General features: G+C 55.3%; 1 protein-coding gene and 1 long non-coding RNA gene across 2 annotated transcripts; one reads left to right on the top strand and one right to left on the bottom strand.

Moving 5' to 3' along the window:
* Positions 1 to 1,139: 1,139 nt before the first annotated feature.
* On the bottom strand, positions 1,140 to 20,957 carry SCIMP (SLP adaptor and CSK interacting membrane protein). Its single transcript, XM_086685684.1, has 5 exons — positions 20,809 to 20,957; positions 8,220 to 8,343; positions 6,343 to 6,406; positions 3,085 to 3,158; positions 1,140 to 1,291 (listed from the first exon to the last, which is right to left on the bottom strand). The coding sequence occupies exons 1-5, from the start codon at positions 20,827 to 20,829 to the stop codon at positions 1,140 to 1,142; spliced, it is 435 nt and encodes a 144-aa protein (XP_086541810.1). The 5' UTR covers positions 20,830 to 20,957.
* On the top strand, positions 1,285 to 15,524 carry LOC147573963 (uncharacterized). The gene is made up of 4 exons (XR_015243792.1): positions 1,285 to 2,485; positions 7,353 to 7,447; positions 7,752 to 7,892; positions 14,398 to 15,524. It is a non-coding gene; the product is annotated as an uncharacterized LOC147573963 (long non-coding RNA).
* Positions 20,958 to 22,229: the final 1,272 nt, after the last annotated feature.

Raw genomic sequence — 22,229 nt, 5'->3', positions numbered from 1 at the left:
GCTTCTCCCTGCGAGTCTGCTCGTTGCCGGCTTTCCCAGGGGTTGCTGGGAAACCAGCATCTCCAGTCTGCTTAGGAAGCTTCCAGTCCTGGGGCTCCAGCAGATCAGCGCCAGTTTCCGGAGCCTCCAAGCTGACTTGGGCCCTGGGGACCAGGGCACTTGTTGAACAGGACCGTGGTCCTCTACCCTGCCTCTCGTCAGCAGCGCCGCAACGCTGAGGGGTTCTGGGGACGGTGATCTCGGGGCCGTATGCAGGGAATGTACGCAGGGGAGGAAGCAGTCATGAGCGTAAAATGGGGGGGCATGAAGCCCTCGAACCATCGTCTTGAATCTGCCATTTAATCGTCCCTCTGTTTCCCGTTCCCTGTGATTCCCCCCGCCCCCGCTCCGCATTCACACGTACTGCAAAACGATACCGCTACGTGTAACTTATGCACTTGGGTCCAGAAGGCCGCATGTGGCTTTGTGGACCGTCACACGTTACCGGGAAGCACAAATCTGGGTGAGCATCTGAACCTCCGCGGTCCGCCCGGCCCACATCACGGGGCGGGGGGCGGGGCGCTGGGGTGTGGGGTGTGTGTAGGTGGGGACAGTTCTCAAGAACAGAAAGCACCACTCACCCTTGAAGAGCCTGCCGGGTGTGATGTAGTAACCTGCACACGGGAGCACTCAGCCGGAGCACTCGGTCGGATCTCCCACCCACGGCCCTGGGTGTGGCAGCTGGGTGGGCCCGTGGGGCCCAGCCGGGGATGAGAGCCTGGGTGTTCTGCAGAGTCCAACACCAAGAGCTGGGATCGCTTAGAACCGAACAAGAGAAGGGGAGGCGGGTGGGGGGGGGGTCAAGAACGGGGTGCTTTGTCACGAGTGGGAGCCACGGAACCCCAGGGGCACCCCTCAACAGTAGCTGGAGGCCTGACCGCTCCGGGTCTCCAGGGCAGAGCTGCGGCCCCTTTCCTCTGGGAGGTCATGTGGCCGCTGGTGCCTCTCCGTCGAAGCCTCAGGAAATGTTTATTTTACACGGCTGCGCCACATTACCGCCGGCTCTGAGGATCCCGTTACCGAGGGGCTTCCGTTCTCGATTGGCGTGCAATCCTCCGCGTGAACCCTCCTCAGCTCGCCGGAAAGGAGAAACGGGTGTTTCAGAAGTGACGCTTCTCCATATTTGCGGGGATTTCAACATCATCATAATCATCTAGAGGCTCGATGTAGCTCGGGATGGACAGGGTCTTATTTCTGACCTTATTGACCAGCGAGTATGTGGCCGGCGGCTGGCTCGGGGTGTCCTGTGGGACTAGAGCACATGGAAAGGTCCTTGCAGGCCAAGCTGCTGTGTGTTTTCATATATATATAAAAAGACAGAGACAGTGCAAGTGGGGGAGGGACAGAGAATCCCAAGCAGGCTCCGTGCTGCCAGTGCAAAGCCGTACGCGGGGCTTGAACTCACGAAACCGTGAGATCATGACCTGAGCCGAAACCAGGAGTTGGACGCTCAACTGGCTGAACCACGCAGGCGTCCCCATATGTATTTTTGACTCAGTGACTCAGCATGATTTTCATGGGCTTGGGTGGTCTGGCTACTTCTGGTGGACCAGCTCCCCATTTGATGGGGGACACTGTTGTACAGACAGGACACCGTCTCAGGATCAGCCGAGTGGGTGAATGGCAGACGGCAGTCAGACGCCCTGGCTCCCACGTCCCCCTGCCTGAGCCCGCACGACACAGAAAACGCAAAGCAGAAGTGCAGACGGCACGCTGACCCGAGCCAGTCCCCGAATGAGCACGGTCATGGGAGACCCTCATTCTCACGAGGAAGCGATACGAAGCTTGTTTCCTTTTTGGCACATCCCTCACAGTGACTTAGTGTTTTCCAGAACATTCCATGATTGCTCGGGCACGAATCTCTGCTCAGAAGGAAGGGGACAGCGGGGTTTGCAAAAGGTAGAATGAGTGAAGAGGGAACACGTAGCAAAAGCCCCAAGGTGGCCGCGGGAAGGAAGACGAAACGGCAGCTAGACCTCAGACCCTCAGATGGGGTCTCCGTGGCCTCTGCCGCGACTCTGTCTTTCCCAAGACGACCTGAGAAGAAGACCGCCGTCATTCCCTACACAGCCCTGCAGGGAGACCCAAGTTCACATCCAGGCTCCAGCAGTCACTCGCTGTGTCGCCTTGGGTGAGACACTGAACTTCTGTGTCTCAGTGTCCCCATCTGTCAAAGGGGAATAATAAATGTGCCTGCCTCGTAGTGCTGTTGAGAGGCCGACAGGAGATCGTGCCTGTGAAGTGCGTCACACGGGCCCGGACACACGGGGGCTGCCCCATACATGTAAGCTATTATGTGTCCATTCGGTCAAGACCTGAATTGTCTCCTAACCTCCAGGCACCGTTCTTAGTGGCCGGTAAACCGTGGTGAGGAAGACGAGAGGCTCCTGTTTCCTGGAGTTTCTGTTCCAGGGTAGGAGAGAGATCTTAAACACACGAGCAGCAGGTAAGTAAGACGAGGTTGGGTAACTGCCTTCACGTTTCGAAAGGAAAGGTCGCGGGCTCGCTTTAGAGAGGGCGGACGGCAGTGGCCGCGTGGCAGTGGGGAGGATAAAGGACACCACCACATGGGCAGCTCGAGGAAGAACATTCCGGCCAAGGGAACCAGGCAGGGATTTTCTGATGCAAAGTGGGGGAGTCCCGGTGACACCCCCCAAGTTCCTTCTTACTCGTGCTCCGAGCTGGGATTTGAATATGAACGTACACCTTGACCATCAGGAGCTTTGCTATTTGCTCTGCCCCCTTTTTAATCGATTTGTCTCTTTCAAATTTTTTTAAGCAGTTCTTATTTATTTTTGAGAGACAGAGACAGAGCATAAGCAGGGGAGAGGTAGAGAGAGAGGGAGACACAGAATCGGAAGCAGGCTCCAGGCTCCGAGCTGTCAGCACAGAGCCCGGCGCGGGGCTCGAACCCACGAACCGCGAGATCGTGATCTGAGCCGAAGTCGGGCCCTTAACCGACTGAGCCACCCAGGCGCCCCTGAGCTAAGACATTTAGATGAATTTGTTACCCTGCCCTGAATGTCACCAGCAGCAGATACTTACGGGTGTGTTCTGGGAAGAGCAAACCCCTGGGCGGCAGAGGGGGTAACTGAACTGGTGATTCATTAAGAACATTCCTGGCAAGACAGAAAGAGGAGGAGTCAGGTTGTGGTTTTGAGCGTGTCCGTCAGCCTACGAAAGGAAAACATCAGAAAATGGATGAACATTGAAACCTTCATTCCTAAAAGCTGGAGGCACTCCGTCCTTCTCTAGGTGTCGTACCCGTTTGTAAAGAAACTGTTTCCTCCAGCCCCGGGAACAGCTGGATTTGAGGGAAGGAAGGGACTTCGCTTGGAGCGCGTCCTCCTGGAATCCCCGGAGCTGGAGAGGGCAGGGGTGGGGGGAGGTAAGTAGCAGGTGTGTTTTCATTTGCAAGATACGCGTGTTCCTAACACTAACGGCACACACGGGGACGCACACAGCACGTGACTGCGTGTTCGGTGCATCCTGCTGAGATGCCTGCATGTGGCCACCAGATGACACACACGAGAACGTTCGTGGCAGCGTGAACCCCAAGCTGGACCCTACCCAAATGCGCATCAGCCGCGGAGTGGATAAATTCATGAGGACGAACCGTCTGCAACCACGCACAATGACGTGCACAGAAACGTTGACCAACAGGAGCCAAACCCTAGATAACGTGTGCTGGCTGATTCTATTGCTTAAATTTTTTTTAAGTTTATTTATTTATTTTGAGAGAGGCAGAGTCAGCATGAGCAGGGGAGAGGCAGAGAGAGAGGGAGAGAGAGAGAATCCCAAGCAGATTCCTCACTGTCAGTGCAGAGCCCGATGCGGGACCTGAACTCACCAACCACGAGATCGTGACCTGAGCCAAAACCGAGAGTCAGATGCTTAACCAACTGAGCCAGCCAGGCGCCCCTGGCTGATTCCATTTCTAGAAAGCATAAAAACAAGAAAAAACTAGCCTTTCCTATTTCTGAGAGTGGCTATCTTTGGGGTATGGTGGCTGGAAGGGGATATAAGTCACTGAGGAACTGGTGATTGTTTCTTGATCTGGGCACTGGCCACCTGGGTCTGTCCAGTTTGTGGAAATTCACTGAGCCCTGCTTGACTTTGTACACCTTTCTGCATTCGTATCATACTTTGGTAAGAAGGTCCAACAAAGAGAGGCCACGGGGGAGCCTCTTGGCCTAGACCCACGATCCCCTCCATGTGCTCTGACCTCCAAACTGGAAGATTGTTCTCAGCCAAGTTTTGGCCCCCTGTATGTGGTTGAGCACCCCTGGGGGTGCGTAAGCCTGTTGGGATACGTGGACAAGGGTCTGTGTAGCAAGAGCTCCACTGGTGGCCTCTGTCCACCCCTCGTGGCTGCTCCCAGGAGAGGAGGGAAGTTGATCTGCCTTTGGGAAGAAACTTCTCCCACTGTCTCCTCCAGAGCCAGCCTGACTGCAGAAAACACACATTGTGCTCGAGTCTGTGCTGTTCAGAGAAAGGGGCTGCCCCACACGGGTGACCTGAGGCTCTCCAGGCCGCGCCCCGCATCGCAAAGTTTGCCTGGCTTTGAAGTAGCAAATGCCCTTGCCGGTGGATAAGAGCCCCATTGTGCCACGCCGGGTTTATTCTCATTAAAGGCAATACTTTGTTACTCACCTGCGTGACACATTTGTCTTACTCCTCAAGGGGGTCAGTGACACATTTGTCTTACTCCTCAAGGGGGTCAGAACCGGTGGGGAAGAGGTCTATTATCTGCTGGATCCACAACAAAAGTCACTCTAGGAAAGTACAAATTTGGGGGCGCCTGGGTGGCTCGGTCAGTTAAGCATTCGACTTCAGCTCAGGTCATGATCTCATAGTTGATGGGATCGAGCCCTACATCAGTCTCTGCGCCGATAGCTCAGAGCCTGGAGCCTGCTTCGGATTCTGTGTCTCCCTCTCTCTCTGCTCCTCCCCCACTTGCTCAAAAATAAATAAACATTAAAAAAAAATAAAAAAAGAAAAGCACAGATTTTGTTTCAGACACCACATTACATTCCAAAGAAAGGACTGGACCTTGAGCAGCACCTGGCCCTTAACCTCTCAGCTCTCGGATTATCTTTCCTGATGGTAGTGTCCGTGTATACCTGGGCCTGGGTTCAGCTAGATGGTCTTTGCTAACAAGGTGACTGCTGGTGAATGCCTGCTTGTGTTTGCCTGGGGCCCCAGGTCATGCGGTATATCAGCTTGGCCTCCGAAAGGGCCTGGGGATTGAGTAGCTAAAGCGGGTCGTGTGGGCGCTCTGTTGCCTGTGTGACTGACCCCCCCAGGAAAAACCCTCGGTGACTCTCTCTGGCGATGCTTTGCATGTGGTGCCGCACATCCATGCTGGGAGAATGAAGCACGGTGCACCAGCAGAAGACTCCTGGAAGCTTCCGCTTGGTTGCCCCTGGGGCTCCACCCCGTATGTGCTTTCCCTTTGCAGAGTTGACTCTGTACCCTTCTACGGTAATAACCCGTAACCATGACCGTTGTAGCTTTCCCGGGTCCTGTGAGCCCTTCTCGTGAATAGTCAAGCCTAAAGGTGATCTTGGGGACTCCCGACACAGCAATCATAGAAGCTCCAAACAGATCACAAAATGCAAAAGTAAGGCCAATGGCATAGTTTCGTTAGGCACACAGCCTCGAGAGGCCTACACTGGTGGGCCATCGAAAGGAAAGGAGGCTAGGGGTGCCTGGCTGGCTCAGTTGGTGGAGCCTACAACTCTTGATCTCAGGGTTGTGAGTTGGAGTCCCACCCCGGGTGCAGAGATTACTTGAAATCTTGAGGGAAAGAAAAGGAGGGAAGGGGGGAGAGAGAGGGAGAGAAAGAAGAAGGAAAGAGAAAGAAATAGAAGGAAGGAAGGAAGGGGGAGAGAGAGGGAGAGAAAGAAGAAGGAAAGAGAAAGAAATAGAAGGAAGGAGGGAAGGGGGAGAGAGAGGGAGAGAAAAGAAAAAGGAAGAAAGACAAAAGGAAGGAAGGAAAGAAAGAAAAGAAAGGGTAGACCTAACCGCGAGGGGTCGGCCCAGCACACACAGCCTGACCTGTGACCTCTACCAAACTAGACCAGACAAAGACAACCGGGAGAGCAGAGCCCCGGAAGGTGCCCTGCAGCCCCAAAGCTCCAGACCCCTCCCCGGAGGGCGGGGCATTGGCAGACAAGCCAGCTCCCGGGCTGCGCAGATGCAGTGGGCTCCTCCCCCAAAGAGACGCGCAGGTGCACGGGTGCACGTGACCAGGCGGCTCTCAAAGCTGCATCTTGCGTGGGGCGGGGGGGCTGTACTTACTCATACGTCTTCTCTTCGTCACTTTGCCCTCTTCCCAAGGGCTTGGCAACGTCCCACCTCTTGCCTAAGGGACCAAATAGGCATTAATGATCATCTGGGAAGAATCAGCAGAAGGCGTGACTGTTAGAAGTCCGGAGACATCGGGCGTGTGCAGGGCAGGTGGGGGAGGAACCACCGGGGAGAAACAGACTTCGGGGCACAGGGCTGGCGGGCGGTGGAGACTGGCTTGGATGCGGGCCTTCTGACCACAAGCCCTTGCCCAGGCCGCCCGGCGGGGGGCCCTGTTTGTCTCCTCGTCACCTCGTGCACCCCTGGCTTTCAGAAACATCCCTGGGACGGGTAACCAACTGTGTGCTTGGGAGGAAGCGAGAGGAAGACGGGGGAAGCAGTTTGCAACCGGGCCGTGCTAGACGAACACATCATTGTTCATTTTTTAACCTCCGTGGTAATAGTGGTGGCTTAAGGTCCAAGAGAACGGGCCAGGTTTTGTTCAGGGTCCTACTTCGTCTGTGTCCAACATTTCAAGAAGGCAGATGGACAGAGGACTATAGGAGGCAGAATATACTCTTTGTGTTAAAAACACAAAACAAAACAAAACAAAACAAACCCACCACCACAAAAAGGGGCGCCTGGGTGGGTCAATCAAGTAAACATTCGACTTTGGCTCAGGTCGTGATCTCAGGGTTCAGGAGTTCAAGCCCTGGGTCGGGCTCTGTGCTGACAGCTCAGAGCCTGGAGCCTCTTCGGATTCTGTGTCTCCCTCTCTCTCTGCCCTACCCCACTCGTTCATTCTCTCTCTCTCTCTCCAAAATAAATATTAAAGAAATGTTTTTTAATCTATAAAACAACACAAAAACAACTGCTTACCATCAAGGGGTTGAGGGCAGAGAACATTGGACAGGAAGCCCAGTGGACCCAAGTTCTGGTCCCAACTCGGGCACCAAGTCCTGTGAGGCCTCAGTCAAGCCTCTTCCTCTCTCTGAACCTTAACTTTCTTATCTCTCAAACAGATGGACGAGGATGACAAGGTCTCACTCCTTGTGGAGCCCGGACCTTTCGGCGACCGGCGAGCAGGGTTCTGAGGCTGTCCCAGACGCCGTGGCAGGTCATTGCCTTGGTGGCTGAGGGTGGCCTGCCCACACTGCCCTGGGGGATTGGTGCATTCACCATCCCTGGGTCACAGGGACGATGGGAGATGGACGGCAAAGTGGAAACCCCCTTGGAGATGATGTTAAGTTAGTGGAAAGCCTCCACGAAGGTGGAGGGTGCCAAGAACCTGGGGCCAAGGCGGCTGTTGTTCTGGGAGATTCAGAGTCTGACCTTAGAGAAGGCAATGGTGGTGGCCAGCGTGTCCATCGTGGACCGAGCCCATATTTCATGCCTCAAAAGTCTTTCTTTGTTTTTTTTAGAAAACTGCTTCGTTGGGGAATGATTGACCCAGAAAAGGCTGTGCGTATCCGGTGTATACAACACGCGTACCACTCGATGTGCTTGGAGCTGAGACAGCCTCTGACGTCCTCTGGACTCGTGCTGTCTTCTGAGTCCCAAAGGTGAGAGCAGGGCCACGATGGAGAGAGAAAGCCGTGGAGCAGTGTGTGGCTTCTCACAGGTTCTGCCCTCACCCACACCCTGGAGGCCCCAAGAGTTCCTGAAGATTAGTTAGCCTCCCTCCCTTCGCCATGCAGATGGGGAAACCGAGGCCCAGACATGCAAGTTAGTGGCAGGGCTAGGCTCAGACCCAGAATACACGATTCTTAATCCAAAACTCAGCCTATTCAGGCCCAGAACTACGCTTTCTGCCCTGAAGAAGCACTAATGCCCGGATGACCACCCCAGCCCTCCCCGCCCTCCACCTGCCCAGGTGAGACCGCCATTACCTTGTCTAAACAGCTGTCTACAGGCACAGTACAGGATGAGGGCCAGGCTCACGGACACAGTGAACATGGCCACAGCTAGGATGACCCAGAAATTGTCTCTCAACCAATCCATCGCGATGGGACCCTGAGAAGAATGGAGACAGAGGAATATGAGACGTGAACGGGGCGTCTGGGGGGGGGGGGGGCGTTGTCTACCACGTTTTGGGGATACCTCTGCTTAGGGGTCAGGCAGGTGATGGCTTAGACGAACCCTGCCCATCAGCAACTGGGAGCCCTCAGGCGAGGCCCTTAATCTCCTCCGAACTCTGTGCGTCCTCATGTGTGGCACGGGAGTGACCCGTCTGCCACTCCTCAGGGGAGCCACGCGCACGGAGATCAGAGATGTACGGAGGAGGCCGACACATCGCTCTGTCTTCGGTCGTCAAATGGGCAGGGGAGTAACGCCACTGAAAGCAATAACTAATTGCATCACTTTTATATCCAGGGGGCAGCACAGACTTAAACCCCTGCTGTTTTTGGCGTGGTGGGGGGGGGGGTTAGAAATATACCTTGATGGGTTTCTCCGAGGGAGGCGTGGGTCAGAAGGGGGAAGGTGAATGCAAAGTTAGTCCATGGGGAAAAGTAACAGGAATTTGGGGGCTGGAAGCTGGCCAGCTCGGGAAGCAAGCAGAGAAGTCTGGCAGGAGCAGATCTTAAGTGTTCTCAAGACAGAAAGGAAAGAGTGACGTTGGCTGTGGTGGCGGGCATTTCACGATACAGTGAAACCTTGGATTGCGAGTACCTTGTTCTGCGAGCATTCCACAAGATGAGCTAATGTTTCTAATATGCTTTAAAAATTTTTTTTTAATGTTTATTTATTTTTTTTTTAGCTTTATTTTTTTTTTCAACGTTTTTATTTATTTTTGGGACAGAGAGAGACAGAGCATGAACGGGGGAGGGGCAGAGAGAGAGGGAGACACAGAATCGGAAACAGGCTCCAGGCTCTGAGCCATCAGCCCAGAGCCTGACGCGGGGCTCGAACTCACGGACCGCGAGATCGTGACCTGGCTGAAGTCGGACGCCCAACCAACTGCGCCACCCAGGCGCCCCTAATGTTTATTTATTTTTGAGAGAGAGACAGACTGCGAGCGGGGAGGGGTAGAGGGAGAGGGAGACCCAGAATCCGAAGCAGGCTCCAGGCTCCGAGCTGTCAGCACAGAGCCCGACGCGGGGCTCGAACCCACGAACCATGAGATCATGACCTGAGCCGAAGTCAGACGTTTAACTGGCTGAGCCCCTCAGGTGCCCCTCCGTTATTTCTCATGGGGAAATTTGCTTTGATACACAATTCCTACGGATTACAAGCGTGTTTCCAGAACGAATTATGCTCTCAAACCAAAGTTTTACCATATACGAGTGTATCCAGTCAACACGTTGTGCATTTTAAACTTCCACGGTGTTATTAAGTCAATTATACCTCAGTGAAGAAAGAGAGGGAAAAAAAGCCAACGGTAAGAGTGCAGAAAGTGTGAGGCTTGTTAGAAAGTCCCCGTGGGAGGATGTCTAGTAGTTCCGTGGGACAGTTGTGACTAATGTTCAGTCTGAAGCTGTTGCCTGTACCGTGTTGGAACTCAATTGCACAATAAAAGCTTGTAAGAGCAGAGCCTGGGGACTAATGACATGTGCGCTGTGGTTTCCCAACCAGGGATGACGTACAGACAAGTAGGACAGACAGCAGGTGCCAGGCCCCAGGCGGTTGTGGGATGGACTCGTCGGAGGAGCCTCCAGGAATGCAGGGGCTTTGCGGGAGGAGCAGGGCTCCCCTCATCCAGAGCGTGGGCGCTTTGCCTGTTCTTTTGGCTACTAAAGTAAAATGTGATCCTTGAGACCTGGCATATTCTGGGTGTGTGAGAATCAACTTCCTGTGTCATCACTTAGCCAGTGGAAACTCACGCATGTATTTTCATGTACAGCCCTTTCCAATTCGTGCTTTTGAGTGACGTTAGTATTAATGATATAAACAGGGACCCAGGCAGAGGAACAGGGACAAGGTTAGGGCTGCTAAGGCCATTGTTCCTACAAAACCATCGGACTTGGCTTACTATTTATTAGTTATTTATTTATAATTAAAACATTTTTTATTGTTTATTCATTTTTGAGAGACAGAGACAGAGCGTGAGCAAGGCAGGGGCAGAGAGAGCAGGAGACACAGAATCCGAAGCAGGCTCCAGGCTCCGAGCCGTCAGCACAGAGCCCGACGTGGGGCCCAAACCCACGAACCGTGAGATCATGACCTGAGCCGAAGTCTGATGCTTGACCGACTGAGCCACCCAGGTGCCCATTGGCTTACTATTTAAACACGTGTTTGTATTACTGGCAGAGTGTCCTCATTTATTACATTGTTCTATTATAATTTGGATTTTCAGTTCCAAGCTTCGTTTCTTTGGTGAAGGTTGGGTTGATCAAACACGTTTTTGGCTATTCATCAGGTTACATGGCGCAGAACCAAGCGTGTGTAACTTGTACACGTGTCATTCTGCAGCTTTTTGGCTCAACTTTCCGCTCAGCATCATTTATCCACGGTGATAGATGTGCTGGGGATTCTCTCTTCTTTTTTTTTTTTTTTAATTTTTTTTTTCAACGTTTTTTAATTTATTTTTGGGACAGAGAGAGACAGAGCATGAACGGGGGAGGGGCAGAGAGAGAGGGAGAAACAGCATCGGAAACAGGCTCCAGGCTCTGAGCCATCAGCCCAGAGCCTGACGCGGGGCTCGAACTCACGGACCGCGAGATCGTGACCTGGCTGAAGTCGGACGCTTAACCGACCGCGCCACCCAGGCGCCCCTGGGGATTCTCTCTTCAAAGACAGAAGTGTCGGCCGGCCAGGTAGCCCACCCCAGGTGTGCACTCAGCAGAGGCTGTGCTGTGGATCACCTTTTCAGGATGCACAGAAGAGAGCAACAGAGGCACACGAAGAAGGGGGAAAAGGGAAAGCGTGGAGACTGGAGGCTTGGCTCTCAGGAGGACCCTGTGAAATGCGGTTTTGCAGGGCCCGGTGAGGTCACAGGGCACTGGACTTAAGAGAATGCCACATATCTGAGGGTGGACTCTTTGTTTAATACACGTAATTGGGGGGTGCCTGGGTGGCGCAGTCGGTTAAGCGTCCGACTTCAACCAGGTCACGATCTCGCGGTCCGTGAGTTCGAGGCCCGCGTCAGGCTCTGGGCTGATGGCTCGGAGCCTGGAGCCTGTTTCCGATTCTGTGTCTCCCTCTCTCTCTGCCCCTCCCCTGTTCATGCTCTGTCTCTCTCTGTCCCAAAAATAAATAAACGTTGAAAAAAAAATTTTTTTTAATACACGTAATTGGAACCTGACCTTCTTTAGCTCTGGGGGTGGAAGGAAGGAAGGAAGGAAGGAAGGATGAAGGGAGTAAGAAGGGAGGAAGGAAGGATGGACAGACAGATGGAGGAACAGATAGAATATTCTCCCCTCCATTTTCTCATTCTCTCTTCTCATACTCAAATGTGCATCTCCTTGTTCTTTTGTCTAGTTTGTCCTCCATATTTTCTACCTTTTCTTTTTTCTTAATCTTGAAGGATTTCTCCAAAAAGCAACTAAACATACTCTTTAGGGCTATAAAAGTAAACCCCAGGGCACAACAGTTCAAAGCTGTTGCATCCGAGAGCACAACGGGGTGGCAGGATGGACGAGGGGAGACGGGGGGGCTGCAATTTTCTGCCGTGAATCCTCCGAATCACTTGATTTTTATTTTTTTATTTTATTATTATTTTCTTTTTTGATTTTTAAAACTATGTGTATTTACTGGGACGCCTGGGTGGCTCAGTTGGTTGAGTGTCCGACTTTGGCTCTCGGTTCAGGAGTTCGAGCCGCACATCGGGTTCTCTGCCGTCAGCCTGTCAGCACAGAGCCCATTTCAGATCCTCTGTCCCCCTCTCTCTGCCCCTCCCCTGCTTGCCCTCTCCCCAGAAAGTAAATATTAAAAAAAAAAAAAACCTGTGTATTTACTTTAATAAAAATTAAAAAAAAAAAACAACCCAGTCAATTAACTGTCTAGCGTAGCTCCCATGAAAAGCTACTCCTCCGATTTCAAGTTCAAAGAAGTTTCCTTCTCCTCAGTTCCCTGGAGAAGCAGGGAAGAAGGATGATGTCAGAAAAGTGAAACCTGGGTCACTTTTGAGAACCACACAGTGGATGCATATCTTGCGGTTCTGTTCTTACAAACGTGTGGCATGGCTTTGCTTTGCTAGCCGATGTTTCTTCCTTTTTTTTTTTTTTAATGTTTATTTATTTTTGAAGGAGAGAGAGACAGAGTGCAAGCAGGGGAGGGGCAGAGAGAGAGGGAGACCCAGAATCCGAAGCAGCTCTAGGCTCCGAGCCGTCAGCACAGAGCCCGACGTGGGGCTCGAACCCACGAACCAGAAGATTATGCCTGAGCCGAAGTCGGATGCTCAACCGACTGAGCCCCCCCAGGCGCCTTGCCAGCAGATGTTTGGAATGTGTTCCGCTTTCATCTGTCCGCTGACTGTGTCCTTGAGCGGCCTGCCCAAGGTCACCCGGCAGGAAGGAGGCTGAATGCTCTCCCTCTAGGTGCCAGTCCTTCCTTGCTGGTGTCCGTACGATGCCCTGAGTCATCGGGGACAGGCCCAGCGGGGTTCGGGACGCCTTCCTTTAAGGAGCACAGCCATGGTGGTGAGACAGTGGGGGCCACGGGACTCCCCAGGATGAAGGACCGGGGCCCACAAGGGGGAATAAAAGTCCCAGGTTCCCCCACAGCCCAGGGCCTGACAAACAGCACTGCTCTGAGACGCCTTCTCCGCAGAACCCAGACGAGCTTGTCTTTCTGGGACAGGGCGGCTGAGTGAGAAGGGTCCCGAGAGAACCCCGTCCTGTCCCCGCTGGGTGTCCTCTGGGCCCCAGGCCGGCTCAGTGGCCGTGGTGCTGCCCGAGAGGGGACACGGACGGGCTCTGGGCAGCGACGGCGGGGATCCAGCCCGCGGGGAGCGGGTGCAGGTGGCCGGCGGGACCGAGCTCACACCCCGCAAAGTGTGGGAGCTAAAGGCCACCTGTGTCGGCCGCCTGGAGGGGACCGTGGGGCGCAGGGCTCCCCGGAGCTGAAGCGCGGGGCCCAGGGCGTCGGCCATCAGCCCGCAGACGCTGCGGGGCCTCTCAAGGGACCTCTCGGGCCGGGCGTGGAGTCTCCACCCCAAACCACAAAGTACCTCAGCAGGAAAGGCCACTGGTGGGAGACTCCCCATGGAGAAACGTCTGTCTGGCTGTCCTCGGCGCAGGGTGGGGTGCAGGGGTGCGGAGGCGGCCCCCACCCCTTCCTCCACTCACTCCCACTGGGGCAAAGTGAGCAGCTTTGAGTCAGAAACCGAAGCTTTGCAATGAGCCACGTTTTACGAACTGTGCTCAGCAATCGAAAGTAACTTAAAAGTTTTGGAATTGGACTAAAGTGTCTTTGGGGTGGCCGCCCCCCCACTGGGGCAAGAGGGGAGCCCCCCGGGCAGGGGCAGGAGCACAAGGGCATACAACAGCAGGAGTGCGGGGCCTGTCACGAGTCCCCGATGCCACCATCACGGAGCTAGAAATCCAAGCGTGGGCAGGGCTGTGTCCACCCCCAGGATGTGCCGCTTCCTGGTTCTGTGGGCTTCTAGAGGCCACTCGTGCTCCTGGCTCGTGGCCTCTTCCTCCGTCTCCGAACCCCGCAGGGTGGTTCCTCCGTAGCCACGTCTCCCTCTGAGCTCCCCCCCCGCTCCTGCACGCAGACGAGGATGACCCGGACGACCCCAGCTGTCTGTCTGCCCCGTGTCAGAGACTCCGATTTAACTGGCCTGCGGGGCCTGTGGGGCCTGGCCCTTGGGGGGTTTGTTTCTTTGTTGTAATAAAAATTTCCAGATGAGTCTAATACAAGGCGGGCCGAGGTTGAGAACCGGTGATCTACACGTTATCTCTTAATCCTGATGATGACCTTCCCCGAGTGGGTGGTGGTAGTTATCACGCTTCGTTTGCAGGTGAACAACTAGAACTCGGAGAGGTTAAGCGATTTGCTCAAGGTAACACAGCCAGCAAGGGACTAACGTAGGATTTCAGCTCAGGGCGGTCCGACGCCGGGTCGTGTGGTCATTTTACCCCATGAGGCTGCCGCCAAGCTGGTAAATGTTTCTTTTCATAACAGAACTGAAAGCGGAACCCTCGTTCAAGAGCTTCCAGCAGTGGCAAGACCTCAGCCTTCAGCCGTGCGCCCTGTTCGGCGTGATTACAACCGCGGTAGGAAAACGCATCTCAGAAAAGTCACCCTCACCGTGTGCTGCCCGGTGCCCTACGCGCCCCTCTCATTTAATCCTCTGCACGGCGGCTTGTGGTTACCACCCCATTTTACAGATAAGACCATGGGAACTCAGAGATCGCAACTAAGCCAGTGAGCGGGAAAACCAGAAACCGAACCCAGGTCTTTGGGACTCCAGGACCCTAACTCGCGACCCCCAAACGGGGGCTCTGGGAAATGTGTGAAAGCACAGATGCCAGTCCCAGGCCCCTTCTCTGCCCCCAGTTCTGATCTGTAGGTCCAGTGTCGGACTCGGGATCAGCATTTTTAACAAGCGCTCCAGTGGTGGGGGGCGGGGGGGGCTCAGCCTCTGGGTGGGACGTCCGTCGGGCCAGTTGGCAGAGCCCCCCCAGCTGGGGCAGGTGAGGAAGCCCCACAGTCAGAGGCGGTAGCAGCACTGGTGGGAGAGGGAAAGGCACCAAAAAAGCCCCCGAACCAAATGCCCGAGATGCTTCTCGTAATGCCCCAAATTCCATCATCGACAAGTCATTTCTCTGCCAAGTTCCCCGCTCTCCCCACTTCCTCTCCATTCAAACTCATTTGCCTGGGTGTGCCAGACTCTGAGGAAGAGAAACTGATTTTTACTAGGGTGTGAATGACTTCCTTGGGTCCTCAGGGCACTGTGTTCCTTTCTTGAATTCCCTCAGGCATTGGCCAGAGCTGGGGCATCCTAGGATCTTGTCCAGAGTCCTCAGAGGATATAACCGAATGCAATTTAGGAACAAAGACCGTCTTATCCAGGCTTCCTCCTCCTGCTAGTCACCCCCCCACCCATCTCAGTGCTCTTTGCTCCCTCTTCCCCTTTCTCCTTAGTCATCCTGCTCTCAGGACAGACTCTGAATCTCATTCACACTGTGACCTCCGTAACTGATAACAGCTTAAGTGTGTGTGTTGGGGGGGAGGTGCTCCACCATCAGAATGATGAAAACCCAGAAGGCAAACGAAGCTGGGACACTGAGGCCGAGGAAAGGTTGCCTCGTCCGGGGCTGGGTGCTGGGCAGAGGCGGGGGGGGGGGGGGGGGGGGGGGAGGGGCGGGGGAGGCAGACCCGTGCGTGAGCCCACGTCCCGTGACTCCGGCGGGTTACCGGACGTTTGTTCCCGGCGGTCCACACTAGCGAGTCAGCTCCGCCACCCAGAGCGGGGCCCATCTCTCTGCCACTGTCACCGTCACCTGGAACGCAGTAGGCGCTCCGTGCGGGTTTGTGAGCTGATGAACGTGACCGGCGCCTCTCTCCCGGCCCTACAGGTGCGCTCCGCCTCTGATGATGCAGGCGGGAGGGCGGTTTGGGGTCTGCCTCCTAACCGTCCAGCCGCCTGGCCTGGCCTGGCCTCGCCACCCGCCACCGACCGCGGGCATCGGGCGCTGGCCCGGGAAGCCGAGACCCTGCCCACCTGCGCGCGGGTGTCTCTGCTTTCCTCCCATGACGCACATCCTCGCCCTCGCCGCGGGGGAGGCACTGAGCCCAGGCACCCACCCGGCCCCGGCTCCCACTTCCCCAAAAGGCATTTCCGGGGAGTCGGCGACAGAAGTCCCAGTCCAACCCCCGCTGGGAATTCTGGAGACTGGCTTGATTCCACACTCGCTTCTTCCTGGGGTTTTTCCTTTCGTGTTTTTTTTTTTTTTTTTTTAACCAAATTCTGTAGCGTAAGAAACAGCTTACGACATGACAGCCATGCATACGTCCACACGCAGGACACGTCTCCCGAAACGTCTCTCTGACCCCTGAGGAGCTCCAGCATTTTCGCCCCTAATCCAGCCTCGCTCATGAAAAAAGTATTGGGTGTGAGGCCCTGTGTTTCTTTCAAGACCCACGCTTCTGGTCAAGTCCTGCGTGATTGAAAAACTCGACTTTTTCTCACGAGAAAGGAATGATCTGAAATAGTCGTGAGTCCCAAAAGATGGGGAGAACGTGTGTGTGTGGGGGGGGGGGACGGAGGGATGGGGTTCTAGGAGGCTGGAGAGGCTTCGGGGAAGTTTCCGTGGGACGAGGCAGGTAGCACACAGCTCCGCGGGAGGATGGGGCCCCACCCCTTGCTCGCTCGCTGCCTGGAGTTAGGGCTTCCAGGCTAATCCCCTTGGCCGAGGCCAGCCCTGCCCGAGACCACGAGGCTGTGGGGCACCTGCTGGGTCTCAAAGACTCAATGTGGGGGCGCCTGGGTGGCTCAGTGGGTTGGATGTTCGACTCTTGATATGGCCCAGGTCATGATCTCATAGAGCATGAGATCAAGCCCCACGTCGGGCTCTGTGCTCACAGCGTGGAGGCTGCTTGGGATTCCCCATCCTCCCCCTCTCTCTGCCCCTCCCCTGCTCTCTCTCTTCCAAAATAAATAAACATAAAAAGAAAAATGCTTAGTGTGGAAGGAAGAACATAAAAGATCTCGTTAATAAACATTTATATGGATTACATGCGGGAAGGATATTTTTGATGTGTTGGGTTCAGTGCAACGTGTTATTAAAATTAACTTCAGCCTTCTTCCCCCTTTCTTTTAATTCTTCTCCCTCCTGCCCCGCTCACGCTCGGATTCTTAGCACCTGGGGGTGTCGTGTCATACGCACCGACCCCAGCCCAAGACAAGTAAAACCGTGTACCGACAGAACGGAACTCGACAGAGGAATGGGAAAACAGGCTGGGATGTTCACGCAGTGAGACCCTGTTCAGAAACATAAAATGCGGATTCCCAATGCCCAGGACAGCACAGATGATGAGTCCTGGACGCAGGAAATGAAAGAGGCACTGTGTAGACTGCTGCCCAACGTGTTGACTGTGCATCTAAGACAGACACGTTTCCCCGGTGTTAATTATACCTCATTAAACAATTTCAAGGGGGCGCCTGGGTGGCGCAGTCGGTTAAGCATCCGACTTCAGCCAGGTCACGATCTCGCGGTCCGTGAGTTCGAGCCCCGTGTTGGGCTCTGGGCTGACGGCTCAGAGCCTGGAGCCTGCTTCTGATTCTGTGTCTCCCTCTCTCTCTGCCCCTCCCCCGTTCATGCTCTGTCTCTCTCTGTCCCAAAAATAAATAAACGTTGAAAAAAAAAATTTTTAAAAAAAAAGAAAAAAAAAAAGAAAAACAAAAAAATTAAAAAAAAAAAAAAAAAAAAAAAACAATTTCAAGAAAGAATGAGCCGTGCAGCCCTTGAGCCGGGCTCGTGTCCCGCGGGTTTCGTAACAGGACTCGACCCTGTTCATTCATTCTCACCCATCATAGTGGGTCGCTCCACTGACATATCTTTCTGCCCAGACTTAGAAACTACACCTGGGGCGCCTGGGTGGCTCAGTCCAACTTCGGCTCAGGTCATGATCTCAGGTTTGTGGGTTCGAGCCCCGCATTGGGCTCTGTGCTGACAGCTTTAGGTTCTGTGTCTCCCCCTCTCTCTGCTCCTCCCCCACGCACGTTCTGTCTCTCTCGAAAACAAACATTAAAAAAAATTTTAGGGGCGCCTGGGTGGCGCAGTCGGTTAAGCATCCGACTTCAGCCCGGTCACGATCTCGCGGTCCGTGAGTTCGAGCCCCGCGTCGGGCTCTGGGCTGATGGCTCGGAGCCTGGAGCCTGCTTCCGATTCTGTGTCTCCCTCTCTCTCTGCCCCTCCCCCGTTCATGCTCTGTTTCTATCCCCCAAAAAAATAAACGTTGAAAAAAAAAAATTAAAAAAAAAATTAAAAAAAAAAGAAACTACGTCTATATGCAAGCAAAAATTAAAAATGGTGAAGGGGTGCCGGGTGGCTCAGTTGGTGAAGCATCCGACTCTTGATTTCAGCTCAGGTCATGGTCTCACGGTCGTGGGATCGAGCCCCACGTTGGGCTCTGTGCGGAGCATGAAGCCTGCTTGGGATTCTCTGTCCCCTTCTCTCTCTCCGCCCCTCCCTGGCTCCCAATCTCAGTCTCTCTCTGTCTCAAAAAAAAAAAAAAAAATCATAAACCTTGTTCTGGCGCAGCTGTGGTGAAACAGATCCTTCCATGTGACCGCTGACAGTATATATAGATTTTGTTACAAGTTTTTTTTTTTTTTTTTAAATTTTTTTTTTTCAACGTTTTATTTATTTTTGGGACAGAGAGAGACAGAGCATGAACGGGGGAGGGGCAGAGAGAGAGGGAGACACAGAATCGGAAACAGGCTCCAGGCTCTGAGCCATCAGCCCAGAGCCCGACGCGGGGCTCGAACTCACGGACCGCGAGATCGTGACCTGGCTGAAGTCGGACGCTTAACCGACTGCGCCACCCAGGCGCCCCCTTGTTACAAGTTTTTAAGGGGCGCCTGGCTGGCTCAGTCGGTGGAGCGTGTGACTCTTGATCTCGGGGTTGTGAGTTCGAGCCCCACGTTGGGTGTCGAGTCCGCTTCAATAAACAAATGAATGAACTTACCAAAAAAAAAAAAAAAAAAAAAGGTTTATGCGGGGGAGCAAACCGTGACAACACACAGACATCTCCTCTGATTCCGTAATATCATTTCTAGGAATCCAGCCTCACCAGTAATCCAAAGGAAGTATAATTTAAATGCAGAACTATGTTGGCTTTGGCACAAATAAGCAGGGAACAGGCAGCGTGGGACTGGGAGAAAATTGCACAAGGGCCCCTCGATGGGCTCGGATGAAGCAGTCAAGCAGCGGGGAGAAAACCCCGTGAAAAGCAGCCCGGGGGGAGCTTCGGGGCGCCCCCCTTCCCCAGAAAAGCCACACGCAGCCCGTGCGGACAGCCCAGCCAGCCACCTGTGCGCAGGTCGCCCGCGCGTGTGGCCGGAGTCTGCCGGGACAAAGCACAGAGACCCCATCTCGGTTCTGTACCGAGGGAAAGACTCCTTTTCACCTCTGCCACCCAGCCTCCCTGTGAAGCGTGAGCGGAACACGTTTTCCAGACCTCACGCATCACGTCTCTCAAGAGCTCTGCTCCCCTTCCTGAACAGGTGGCTTTTCGGGCGTCTCCGCGGCATTCTATGTGTTGTGTCTGACTTCCGCAGAACCTTCTGGAATTGTGGAGTACTCGGGCTTCCTGAGTTATCCCCGGACGTCTGCAACCCAGAAGTCCTTCCTTGGGTCCAACCAAATTGTCTCGCGCCCCTGCTGGCTTTCTTGCTTGTTTGGTTCTGAGAGTGTGGGGGGCCCCCCTGGAGCCCTGTCACCTGGTGGCTGTCTGGCAACGGCACTGGTGTGGTCAGTGGGTGGGGGTGACGGCAGCGAGGCCCGAATTTCCTCTCTACCTTGTGTTCACGTCAAAACGAGACAACGGTAATGTTTCACAGTGTCTACGCCTGGGAAAAAAACTAGAAGGCCAGACGCGAGGCTCCGCCACGGCTTTTCCCAAGTGGCGGAATGTGGGGCCATTGTTCCCCTCTTTCTCTGGAGTTTTCCAGTTTTTCGAGGGCAGGAGGGGTGGAGGGAAGGGTCCTAAAGTGTAACAAGAAGTGGGGCGCCTGGGGGGGCTCAGTGGGTGAAGCGTCCGACTTCGGCTCAGGTCACGATCTCACGGTCTGTGAGTTCGGGCCCCGCGTCGGGCTCCGTGCTGACGGCTCGGAGCCCGGAACCTGCTTCAGATTCTGTGTCTCCCTCTCTCTCTGTTCCTCCCCTGCTCTCTCTCTCAAAAATAAATAAAGATAAAACAAAAAACAATTAAAAACAAAACAGGAAGCCCCAGGCCTTGTCCTTACCACGCTCAGGGCGCGGGAGTGGTTCTCAGGACCAGTGATGCGAGACAAGATAGAACTGGAAATACCACGGGGAGGCCTCGGAGGTCATTTCCCAGCGGGCAGCGGCCGTTCGCCGGATGGGGATCTGACCCCGGGGCGCAGCCGAGCTCGACCCGCGGCCACCACGGGAACACACAGGATGCCTTACAGATCGCTGGACACGAGAGACACGGGCACAGAGATGCCAAGGCTGCGGGAGTTCTAGGTTTTTCCTGCCAGAGTCCCAAGATGCAGCTCGAGATCCGCCTTGTCACCCCCTCGCCCACCCCGTCCCCGACGCAGACCCGTTCGGGTCTCGTCGCTTATCAGGCACCGAAAGTCGCCGTCAGAACCCAGAGAGGGGGAACCACCTGTGTACCGTTCATGCGTCTCTGTCCCCGTCCGGGTGTCATTTCAACCCGATAGGCAGGTTCCCCCGCCCCGACATACCCCCGGGAAAGGGAGGCGCAGACGGGCGCAGGGATCTGAGGTCCCCCAGCCCGTGAGGGGCAGAGGGGACCCTCCGAGCCCAGCCTCGGACTGAGCTGCAACCCCAGCCCTCGCCAGGCGGTCGCTCGGGTGCCCCAAGCCCAGATGCTTACCTGGGTGGCGAGCGTGTCCATCTGTGAGCGGCTGAGGGGACAGCAGGGGCCCGAGTGTGGTGGCTCAGGCACAGCTGGGGAGAGGCCTTCCTCGCCCACAGGCTTCCCGCCCACCCCGGAGCAGTGAGCCCCAGCCAGACCACACTTCCCCTTCCTGCTCAGCCCTCGGGTGGGGGAGGCCCCGGCGCCCGCACGGCAGGCAGCCCATCCCCTTCCAGGGAAGCTGGTCCCGACGCTTCCAGGGGGCACGATCGCTTCCTGCGAGGCTCCGCCGAGGACCGGCCTGGTCGTGGGGGGCCAAGCCCGGGGGCAGGCTGGGCAGTGTGGCTGGGGCGGCCGCGGGGTCCCCGCACACCAGCCTGTCCGAGCGAGCATTCCCGGCTGCGGCAGCCTGGCCAGGGGCCCCAGAAAAGCGAGGACGCCGGTTCCCACCCCGAGACACCCCCGGCGAGCTTCCCGTGGGACGGACGCTGGAGGACACTGTGGCCAAGCCTGGGGCTGCCGGCCAGCTTCTGTGGGGAGGCCAGGAGCCTGCTGCTCTGGGCCCCGGGCCCCTGCTGGCCGTCCCGGCAGGGCCGGGTCCCCGTCGGCACGGGGACAGTTGCCAGGGGCGCCCACGACCCCGGGGCGGGCAGCCGACCAACCATTTTGTTGACCTGACCCTTCTCGCTGAAACAAACAGCCTGGCGGTAAAAATAGCCACCCCGGTGCGCAGCGTCTGCCCGGCTGCCCGTGACCGTGACGGTACCCTGGGCTTTCTGGCAAACGCTTACCCGCCGGCTTTCAGGAAACAAGATTCCTGATCTGCACGGTTTGCGAGTTTCCAGGGTTTGGACAGTTGCCGCTCTGGCTGCTTTCCAGCCGCCCCCAGGACGGTCCCCGGCTCTGCCCGGGTGGGGGCTGTTCCGCATCTCCCACTGGCCCGGCGGCCGTCACCCGCGCCTTTCAGCTCTGGGAGGTTACGGCCTGAGTCGGCTCCGGGGCCGGGGCAGGACTTGGAGCCCCGCGGCTGTCCGAGCGCAAAGTCTGTGCTCTTTCTTAGGAGCTTCGAGCCAAAGTAGGGCTGCTCAGAACCCCCCCTAAAGGCACATTTAAAACGATCTTTTGGGGGGACGCCTGGGTGGCTCGGTCGGTTAAGCGTCCGACTTCGGCTCAGGTCGTGATCTCGCGGTCCGTGAGTTCAAGCCCGGCGTCGGGCTCTGTGCTGACGGCTCAGAGCCTGGAGCCTGTTTCCGATTCTGTGTCTCCCTCTCTCTGACCCTCCCCCGTTCATGCTCTGTCTCTCTCTGTCTCAAAAATAAATAAAGGTTAAAAAAAATTTTAAAAATAAATAAAATGATCTTTTGGGGGCGCCTGGGGGCTCAGTCAGTTCAGCGTCCGACTCTTGACTTCGGCTCGGGTCATGATCTCACAGTTCGTGA

The sequence above is a fragment of the Puma concolor genome, chromosome E1 (assembly GCF_028749965.1).
Source record: "Puma concolor isolate L17-30 chromosome E1, mPumCon1.1.hap2, whole genome shotgun sequence".
NCBI lineage: Eukaryota > Metazoa > Chordata > Mammalia > Carnivora > Felidae > Puma > Puma concolor.
The sequence above is the reverse complement of the archived record's forward strand: the minus strand, read 5'-3'. Positions and strand labels throughout refer to the sequence as shown.

Bases quoted from the DNA above. Each gene is read 5' to 3' on its own strand.
- SCIMP (XM_086685684.1), bottom strand. From the start codon at position 20,829: ATGGACACGCTCGCCACCCAG. The intron at 3,159-6,342 runs GTAAGTACAGCC...CTGTCTTGCCAG, and splicing joins GACGAAGAGAAGACGTATGA to GAATGTTCTTAATGAATCAC. The intron at 1,292-3,084 runs GTAAGTATCTGC...CATGTGCTCTAG, and splicing joins GCTCTTCCCAGAACACACCC to TCCCACAGGACACCCCGAGC.